At 49.1% G+C, this 10,060-nt stretch overlaps 2 protein-coding genes across 2 annotated transcripts in view; one reads left to right on the forward strand and one right to left on the reverse strand.

Annotated features, from left to right (window-relative positions):
• Positions 1 to 1,690: 1,690 nt before the first annotated feature.
• mkrn2 (makorin, ring finger protein, 2) lies at positions 1,691 to 7,881 on the reverse strand. The gene is made up of 10 exons (XM_062415883.1): positions 7,757 to 7,881; positions 6,295 to 6,423; positions 4,480 to 4,634; positions 3,720 to 3,845; positions 3,453 to 3,616; positions 2,919 to 2,984; positions 2,543 to 2,691; positions 2,299 to 2,409; positions 2,028 to 2,172; positions 1,691 to 1,942 (listed from the first exon to the last, which is right to left on the reverse strand). The coding sequence occupies exons 1-10, from the start codon at positions 7,780 to 7,782 to the stop codon at positions 1,781 to 1,783; spliced, it is 1,233 nt and encodes a 410-aa protein (XP_062271867.1). The 5' UTR covers positions 7,783 to 7,881; the 3' UTR covers positions 1,691 to 1,780.
• A 421-nt stretch (positions 7,882 to 8,302) lies between these two features.
• Positions 8,303 to 10,060, forward strand: part of mkrn2os.1 (MKRN2 opposite strand, tandem duplicate 1) — a 3,170-nt gene continuing 1,412 nt past the window's right edge. The window contains exons 1-2 of the mRNA XM_062415017.1: positions 8,303 to 8,634; positions 8,886 to 8,932. Of these exons, the coding sequence (XP_062271001.1) occupies positions 8,414 to 8,634; positions 8,886 to 8,932 (268 nt within the window). The 5' untranslated portion in view covers positions 8,303 to 8,413. The remainder of the gene's footprint in view (positions 8,635 to 8,885; positions 8,933 to 10,060) is intronic.

Genomic DNA, 10,060 nt, shown 5'->3' on the forward strand with positions numbered 1-10,060 from the left:
CTGGCATCCCCAGTCATCTCCAGTCATCCCCAGTCATCCCCTGGCATCCCCAGTCATCTCCAGTCATACCCTGGCATCGGGATTCAAACTGCTCCCAGTCGGATGCAGACTGTAAGCCCAGATGTAGAACAGGCAGATTCAATAAATCCTGGGTTCCAGCGGCCTTTTAAATAACGGAGGATTCTTAGCCTTTTTAAGCCTTTTTAAGGTGGATTGCACTGTGGTCACTTTACCTTTTCAGTTTTTACTATTTATTATTATTCTCTATTGTACTTTTGTGGATTGTTTATTTTGAATTGTTGCTATTGTCATTTCTATTGTTTTGCTGCTGGCTGCACCACAAATTGCCCCTCTAGGACAATAAAGATATCTTGAACTTGAACTTGAACCCTCTGATTTGCACAACTGAACACCAACTACAACAAAGCTGGCATCATTCAGACTCAGAGCCAAACTCTCAGTCTGACTCAACCACAGATTCACCAGCTAAGAAGCAACACAGAGCGTCTCTCTCCCCCCATGTACTGGCTAAAGCTCAGGACTACTTGATTTAATTCATCAGTTTTTAAACCCACAACTTCTACACTTTGCTTCTGGCAGCACATGTGGTTTCAAGACGTTTGATTAGGCTTCGCTGTCGGCCATCTTGCTATTGCCCCCCCCCCCCATCCACAGCTGTACATTAGATCCCTTGTGTGTTTTTACTCTTTTAGTAAATTTAGCTAAGTTTTAGATTGTCTTTTTATTGTTTTAAAGAAATGCTTTTAGATATCCATGCTGTCTGATGATGTTTACCAACCTCTGTTCTGCAGGAACTCTCTGCCAGACCCTTCAACCTTAACTAATTACTGAGATGCTCATTTAGTTATTAAGTTCATTATTAACCAGAGTTCATAATGCATAGCTCAGCACATGTGAGACTGAACCAATTGGCTATATTTTCTGCGTTCTCCTGCTACTATTAACTATTATTAATGATTGTAATGACTTTTGATAATCATTAATTATTGCTGTAACTAAGCCCCAACAGTGTCTCATGTTTGTGTTGAGGAGCAGGTCAATGCTGTGTGTTCATGTTTGTTTTTAACTGGACAATAAACAACATGAACACATAAAATATATTATATATATATTACCAGTAGGAAGAGATGGACTCTTCCACTACAATACTTTTACTGGTCACTGCCAAAGACCCCAAACTGTCAACAGCTAAGAATAACTCTAATAATTAATAGCTTATAAATGAATAATAATATATGGTGAGTGTTCAGTCTTCACTCTGCTGGTTCATATTCTCTGTTATATTCATCAGAGTCAGTAAATGAACCAGTTTCAACATGAAATGAAAATGAAGCGGCTCCCATTGGTGAGAGACTGTGTGTGTGTGTGTGTGTGTGTGTGGGGGGGGGGGGGTTTAACATGAACCTTTAAAAAGGAACTAAACATACTGTCACAGTATTTAATGTAAATTTAATAGAAAACAGATGAAAGTCATTTAATATCTACTAATCAGCTTCAGTTAAAGGAGAGTAATGATGAACAGACTGATATTTATCACATTAAAGAGGCAGAAGCAGAACCAGCAACACACTGATTCTGTTCTTCTGAACACAATAAATAAATATCAACATATCGATCATCAGTTTCAGACTAAAGGACACGATGACGGAGACACAGAGGACAGCTGTAGCTTGATCACATGATTTAATATTAGAATGACTCATCCCTAAACATCGCTGGTTGCCATGGAGACCAGAGGAAGCAGTCCACTCGGGCGTCTCTACGCGTCGGCGGCGGGCGGCTCCGGACCCTCGTGACTCGGCGCCGACATCTGCATGAAGAGCTCCCTGAGCTCGGTGATGTCATCATCGAGGGACGGCAGGGGCGGAGCCGGACGCTCGCGCTCCTCGATGAAGTCCCACAGACGCACGTTGTTCATGAACTGAGGACGAGAGACAAACGGGTCAGAAACTACAAATCCCACCGGCCCCGAGGACTGAAACAACATGGCGGCTGCGGTGGCTGACCCGGACGTTCCCCTCGGAGCTCAGCTGTTTGCGGGGCCGATCCGGTTCTGCTCGGGTTCCGTCTGGGAACGCGTGAAGATACAAACACTTCCCTCCAAACGGACACGAACCGCGACCCTGATCGAAGTACTTACAGGCCTTCTTACTGCGGAGAGAGAGAGAGGCGGGGTCAGGGGAGGAAGAGGATGAAGATGAGGAAGAGGATGAGGAAGAGGATGAGGATGAGGATGAGGAAGAGGAGGATGAGGAAGAGGAGGATGAGGAAGCTCACCTGACTCCAGACTTGAACAGGTCTATGAGCTGGTTCTTGTCTTCCTGGTCTTCGACCCAATAAACCGACGGGATGACAAACTCTGAGACGACCCGGCACTCCGGACAAGACCTGCGAGACACACGTTAGACCTGGACCCTAACCAAGACCTGGACCCCAACCAAGACCTGGACCCCAACCAAGACCTGGACCCTAACCAGGACCTGAGAGACAAACTGGACCCTAACCCTGGACCTGGACTTACTTGATGATCTGGTTGCTGAAGGTCCTGGTGCAGCGCCACTTCCTGATGCAGGACAGACAGAAGACGTGACAGCAGGAGGACAAGATGCCGAAGCGTCTCTCAGACGGGTTCGCCTTCTGCACCACCAGCTCCATGCAGACGGAGCACACCTGCAGGACAACACCGTTACTGTCGGCATGGCAACACCGTTACTGTCGCCATGGCAACACTGTTACTGTCGCCATGGCAACACGTTACTGTCGCCATGGCAACACGGTTACGGTCGCCATGACAACACGTTACTGTCGCCATGACAACACGTTACTGTCGCCATGGCAACACTGTTACTGTCGCCATGGCAACCATCAGCACTGTGATGACCTCATCAGTGGCTCACCTTGTCCTGGCTCAGCTGGGCTGCGAACGCCTTCTCCATGTCTCTCTCAAAGGCCAGAAGACACATCTGGAGACAGAGACAGGTTCCATCAGACCCCCAAACCATAGACCCTGTGCCCATAGTTCCCTAGACCCTGTCCCCATAGTCCCCTAGACCCTGTCCCCATAGATAGACCATAGACCCTGTCCCCATAGACCCTGTCCCCATAGACCCTGTCCCCATAGACCCTGTCCCATAGACCCTGTCCCCATAGATAGACCATAGACCCTGTCCCCATAGTCCCCTAGACCCTGTCCCCATAGATAGACCATAGACCCTGTCCCCATAGACCCTGTCCCCATAGACCCTGTCCCCATAGTCCCTGTCCCCATAGACCCTGTCCCCATAGACCCTGTCCCATAGACCCTGTCCCCATAGACCCTGTCCCATAGACCCTGTCCCCATAGACCATAGACCCTGTCCCCATAGACAACAGACCCGGTCCCCATAGACCCCATAGTCCCCATAGACCCCATAGTCCCCATAGACCCGGACCTTCTCGTGAGCTCTCCTCTGTTCTGGATCGTGGGGGTGCAGCACGCGCAGCCGGCAGACCTCACACAGGTCGCCATGGAGATACGTGCAGTTGTCTTCATAGTAACAGTGTCCGGCGGCGGCGTAGGGACACAGCTGGGGGGCGACGCCCACCGGGGGAGGGGCTGGGGGCGGAGACACAGCAGTCAGTAACCCCGTCTTACCTGTGATTGGTTGGCTGAGAAGGACTCCAGCCACTGGCCAATCAGGAAGCTTCCTGTGTCTCACCTTGGTCCTGCGCCGAGGCGTCCAATCCCGTCCTGATGGCCTCCACGTATGAATGAGGCGGTGCTGCCGTGACCTCTGACCCCAAACTGTCTGCTGCACCTCCAAACATCTCGTCAACACCAAGACCTGAGAGACAGACAGGTGGAGAGAGAGACAGACAGGTGGAAAGAGACACAGGTGGAGAGAGAGACAGACAGGTGGAGAGAGAGACAGACAGGTGGAGAGAGAGACAGGTGGAGAGAGAGACAGACAGGTGGAGAGAGAGACAGACAGGTGGAGAGAGAGACAGACAGGTGGAGAGAGAGACAGACAGAGAGACAGACAGGTGGAGAGAGAGACAGGTGGAGAGACAGACAGACAGGTGGAGAGAGAGACAGACAGGTGGAGAGAGAGACAGACAGAGAGACAGACAGGTGGAGAGAGAGACAGACAGGTGGAGAGAGACAGACAGGTGGAGAGAGAGACAGACGGAGAGACAGACAGGTGGAGAGAGAGACAGGCAGGTGGAGAGAGAGACAGACGGAGAGACAGACAGGTGGAGAGAGAGACAGGTGGAGAGACAGACAGACAGGTGGAGAGACAGACAAACAGGTGGAGAGAGAGACAGACAGGTGGAGAGACATTTAATAAACTTAACCTGTGATGATCGAAGCGTTAAAACCTGATACTGACACACCTGTGTGATTGTGTGTGTGTCTGTGTGTGTGTGTGTGTCTTTGAGTGTGTGTCTGTGTGTCTGTGCGTGTGTGTGTGTCCTCACCTCGGTCTCTCAGGACCAGCGTCTTCCTGCCTCCAGCTCGGACAGAAGCTCCTCCTCCAGCTGGTCCTCCTCCTGCTCCTCCACCTGCTCCTCCACCTGCCTGCTCATCTGGAGCTCCTCCCCCTCCTCTGGATAAAGGTTTGATGTGGTCGTACCTGCACACAGAGGACACACCTGACTACCTGCACACAGAGGACACACCTGACTACCTGCACACAGAGGACACACCTGACTACCTGCACACAGAGGACATACCTGACTACCTGCACACAGAGGACACACCTGACTACCTGCACACAGAGGACATACCTGACTACCTGCACACAGAGGACACACCTGACTACCTGCACACAGAGGACATACCTGACTACCTGCACACAGAGGACACACCTGACTACCTGCACACAGAGGACACACCTGACTACCTGCACACAGAGGACACACCTGACTACCTGCACACAGAGGACATACCTGACTACCTGCACACAGGAAGAGATTAGTCTGCTGACAGTCAACCCTGAACATGACTGTGTGTTACCTGTCTGTCAGGTAAGTTACCTGTCTCAGGTGGGTGTTATCTGTCTCAGGTAAGTTACCTGTCTCAGGTGGGTCACCTGTCTCAGGTAAGTTACCTGTCTCAGGTAAGTTACCTGTCTCAGGTGGGTTACCTGTCTCAGGTGGGTCACCTGTCTCAGGTGAGTTATCTGTCTCAGGTGGGTTATCTGTCTCAGGTAAGTTACCTGTCTCAGGTGGGTTACCTGTCTCAGGTGGGTCACCTGTCTCAGGTGAGTTATCTGTCTCAGGTGGGTTACCTGTCTCAGGTAAGTTACCTGTCTCAGGTGGGTTACCTGTCTCAGGTGGGTCACCTGTCTCAGGTGAGTTATCTGTCTCAGGTGGGTTACCTGTCTCAGGTAAGTTACCTGTCTCAGGTAAGTTACCTGTCTCAGGTAAGTTACCTGTCTCAGGTGAGTTACCTGTCTCAGGTGGGTTACCTGTCTCAGGTAAGTTACCTGTCTCAGGTAAGTTACCTGTCTCAGGTAAGTTACCTGTCTCAGGTGAGTTATCTGTCTCAGGTGGGTTACCTGTCTCAGGTGAGTTATCTGTCTCAGGTGGGTTACCTGTCTCAGGTGAGTTATCTGTCTCAGGTGGGTTACCTGTCTCAGGTGAGTTATCTGTCTCAGGTGGGTTACCTGTCTCAGGTGAGTTATCTGTCTCAGGTGGGTTACCTGTCTCAGGTGAGTTATCTGTCTCAGGTGGGTTACCTGTCTCAGGTAAGTTACCTGTCTCAGGTAAGTTACCTGTCTCAGGTGAGTTACCTGTCTCAGGTGAGTTACCTGTCTGTCAGTTGAGTTAACTGTCTCAGGTGGGTGTTATCTGTCTCAGGTAAGTTATCTGTCTCAGGTGAGTTATCTGTCTCAGGTAAGTTATCTGTCTCAGGTGAGTTACGTGTCTCAGGTGAGTTATCTGTCTCAGGTGGGTTACCTGTCTCAGGTAAGTTACCTGTCTCAGGTAAGTTACCTGTCTCAGGTGAGTTACCTGTCTCAGGTGAGTTATCTGTCTCAGGTGGGTTACCTGTCTCAGGTGAGTTATCTGTCTCAGGTGGGTTACCTGTCTCAGGTAAGTTACCTGTCTCAGGTAAGTTACCTGTCTCAGGTGAGTTACCTGTCTCAGGTGAGTTACCTGTCTGTCAGTTGAGTTAACTGTCTCAGGTGGGTTACCTGTCTCAGGTAAGTTATCTGTCTCAGGTGGGTTATCTGTCTCAGGTAAGTTACCTGTCTCAGGTGAGTTACGTGTCTCAGGTGAGTGGTGAGTTACCTGCAGCGCTCTCCGTAGGCACACACTCCTCTCTGGTAGAACTTGCAGATGGTGGAGGGTTTACTGGTCGTCGGGTCGTGAGAGAACATGCAGCGGCTGCCCTCCCTGCACACGCCATGGAGGAAATACCTGCAACACACACACACCTGTTACACACACACCTGTTACACACACACACACACCTGTTACACAAACACACACACACACACCTGTTACACACCTGTTACACACACACACACCTGTTACACACCTGTTACACACACACCTGTTACACACACACACACACACACACACACACCTGTTACACACAAACTGCATAGCAAATGACATCAGCAAACGCACACTCATCACCATGGCTACAAGACAACCTGCTCTGTGATTGGCTGACACCTCAAACTGTTTATAAAACTGCAGGTAGCCATGGCAACAGGACAGGTCACTCTCAGAGACCTGCTCCAGGACCTCAAGGATCTGCTCCAGGACCTCAGAGACCTGCTCCAGGACCTCAGAGACCTGCTACAGGACCTCAGAGACCTGCTCCAAGACCTCAAGGACCTGCTACAGGACCTCAAGGACCTGCTCCAGGACCTCAGAGACCTGCTCCAGGACCTCAGAGACCTGCTCCAGGACCTCAGAGACCTGCTCCAGGACCTCAGAGACCTGCTCCAGGACCTCAGAGACCTGCTACAGGACCTCAGAGACCTGCTCCAGGACCTCAGAGACCTGCTACAGGACCTCAGAGACCTGCTCCAGGACCTCAGAGACCTGCTCCAGGACCTCAGAGACCTGCCACAGGACCTCAGAGACCTGCTCCAGGACCTCAGAGACCTGCTACAGGACCTCAGAGACCTGCTACAGGACCTCAGAGACCTGCTCCAGGACCTCAGAGACCTGCTCCAGGACCTCAAGGACCTGCTCCAGGATCTCAGAGACCTGCTCCAGGACCTCAGAGACCTGCTACAGGATCTCAGAGACCTGCTCCAGGACCTCAGAGACCTGCTCCAGGACCTCAGAGACCTGCTACAGGACCTCAGAGACCTGCTCCAGGACCTCAGAGACCTGCTCCAGGACCTCAAGGACCTGCTCCAGGACCTCAGAGACCTGCTCCAAGACCTCAAGGACCTGCTCCAGGACCTCAAGGACCTGCTCCAGGACCTCAGAGACCTGCTCCAGGACCTCAGGGTGCGTGACGTCAGAGTCACGTGCTCAGGTGTGTTTATCTGCACGGGGCTAACGGGACATCAGAGCGCGTGCGGCAAGTTTAAACTTCAAGTGATGACGAAACAGAAGCTAACAGCTAACAGCTAACAGCTAACTGCTAAATGCTAAAAACATTAGCACCAAACTGACGCCTGCGCAGTGGTCAGAGTGATCTCAGACAGCGCGCGGGACAGACAGGTGATGGACAGACGGGTGAGGGACAGACAGGTGAGGGACAGACAGGTGAAAGGCTCGCGCTCACCTGCAGGTCACCTGTTTGGTGCTCATCGTCCTCGCGCAGCTTCAGCTGGTCCAGCTTCCAAGTTGTCCTGTCGGTGTCCCGCTTAAACCGCTCCGACTGACTCACAGCCTCAGAACAAAAGGTTCCGCTGAGCTCCTGTTTACCGGCTGAGCTGAAAGCGCCCCCTGCTGGCCGGAGTCTGCACAACAGCAGCTAATAAAATAAAGAGAAATAACATCATGTATATATATATATATATAAATATGTATATATAATGCACATTTCCATTTAAATGCTGAATATCTGTCCGAACATGTTCATGATGGTCAAATATAAATAAATGTTCAGTTTACTGTCAGAAAGAAACAGAAAATATTCACTTTAAGAAAATCAGAAATAATTTAATCATCTACCCAACAAACTTTTAGTTGATTAAAGGATCAGTTGATCAATACAAGATTATTCAGTTGGTCAATTACTGATATAAAATACATTTTCACTGTTCTGCCTTCATTGGAGGCTCCGCCCCCACCTGTCACCTGTCCATTTCCTGTCTGTCCACCTGTCTGTCTACCTGTCTGTCCACCTGTCTGTCTACCTGTCTGTCTACCTGTCTGTCTACCTGTCTACCTGTCTGTCCACCTGTCTGTCTACCTGTCTGTCTACCTGTGGACCGTCATGGAGCTCAGAGACCTGTTGCGGTTCAGTCACTGCGGTCGGACCGTCTACAGACTGGAGGAACCGGCTGCGTGTTCCGGGCTCCGGTGCCCGGTGTGCGGGCAGCTGGTCCGGTTCGGCCTGGCCGAGGCTCCGGTGCGGATCCGGTGTCCATTCAGAAACGGACACCACGCAAGCTGCTGCTTCATCATGACGTCACAGCAGGGAGCGGAGGGCTTTAGGTAAAATAAACTATATATTTAACCTGCAGCCTTCATCACAGCTGGGCCTGATTGACAGGTGGCCCAGCCAATCAGCGTCCACTGTGCTGTAACACTGTGTATGTTTCACTTCAGGTGATTCCTGCTCACCTGTAACAAGCCTCTTCAGCTGTACACCACACGTTGCCATAGAAACCTAACCCTAACCCAGACACAATCACTGCATGTTATTTGATGTGTTATGAAACTTGATCAGCTGTTTGTCTCCACAGAGAAGAAAACCAGTCTGAGCTTCATGTGGGCGTCTCCACCTCTGCAGGTAACAGCTGATTATTATTATTATTAATACCTTCATCTGCTCTATTAATGTGTCATTACAGGTGTGTTATGATGTCATCACAGGTGTGTTATGATGTCATCACAGGTGTGTTATGATGTCATTACAGGTGTGTTATGATGTCATTACAGGTGTGTTATGATGTCATTACAGGTGTGTTATGATGCCATTACAGGTGTGTTATGATGTCATCACAGGTGTGTTATGATGTCATTACATGTGTGTTACGATGTCATCACAGGTGTGTTATGATGTCATTACAGGTGTGTTATGATGCCATTACAGGTGTGTTATGATGTCATCACAGGTGTGTTATGATGTCATTACATGTGTGTTATGATGTCATTACAGGTGTGTTATGATGTCATTACATGTGTGTTACGATGTCATCACAGGTGTGTTATGATGTCATCACATGTGTGTTATGATGTCATTACAGGTGTGTTATGATGTCATCACAGGTGTGTTATGATGTCATTACATGTGTGTTATGATGTCATTACAGGTGTGTTATGATGTCATTACATGTGTGTTATGATGTCATTACAGGTGTGTTATGATGTCATTACATGTGTGTTATGATGTCATCACAGGTGTGTTATGATGTCATTACATGTGTGTTATGATGTCATTACAGGTGTGTTATGATGCCATTACAGGTGTGTTATGATGTCATCACAGGTGTGTTATGATGTCATTACATGTGTGTTATGATGTCATTACAGGTGTGTTATGATGTCATTACAGGTGTGTTATGATGTCATCACAGGTGTGTTATGATGTCATCACAGGTGTGTTATGATGTCATTACATGTGTGTTATGATGTCATTACATGTGTGTTATGATGTCATTACATGTGTGTTATGATGTCATTACATGTGTGTTATGATGTCATCACAGGTGTGTTATGATGTCATTACAGGTGTGTTATGATGTCATTACATGTGTGTTATGATGTCATTACATGTGTGTTATGATGTCATTACATGTGTGTTATGATGTCATTACAGGTGTGTTATGATGTCATCACAGGTGTGTTATGATGTCATTACATGTGTGTTATGATGTCATTACATGTGTGTTATGATGTCATTACATGTGTGTTATGA

The sequence above is a fragment of the Scomber scombrus genome, chromosome 3 (assembly GCF_963691925.1).
Source record: "Scomber scombrus chromosome 3, fScoSco1.1, whole genome shotgun sequence".
NCBI classification, from domain to species: Eukaryota; Metazoa; Chordata; class Actinopteri; order Scombriformes; family Scombridae; genus Scomber; species Scomber scombrus.

Coding starts and splice junctions, on each gene's coding strand:
- mkrn2 (XM_062415883.1), bottom strand. CDS start 7,782: ATGAGCACCAAACAGGTGACCTGCAG. Junction 6,424..7,756: donor ACCAAACAGGTGACCTGCAG/GTGAGCGCGAGC, acceptor TGTGTGTTGCAG/GTATTTCCTCCATGGCGTGT. Junction 1,943..2,027: donor GCTCCGAGGGGAACGTCCGG/GTCAGCCACCGC, acceptor TCTCGTCCTCAG/TTCATGAACAACGTGCGTCT.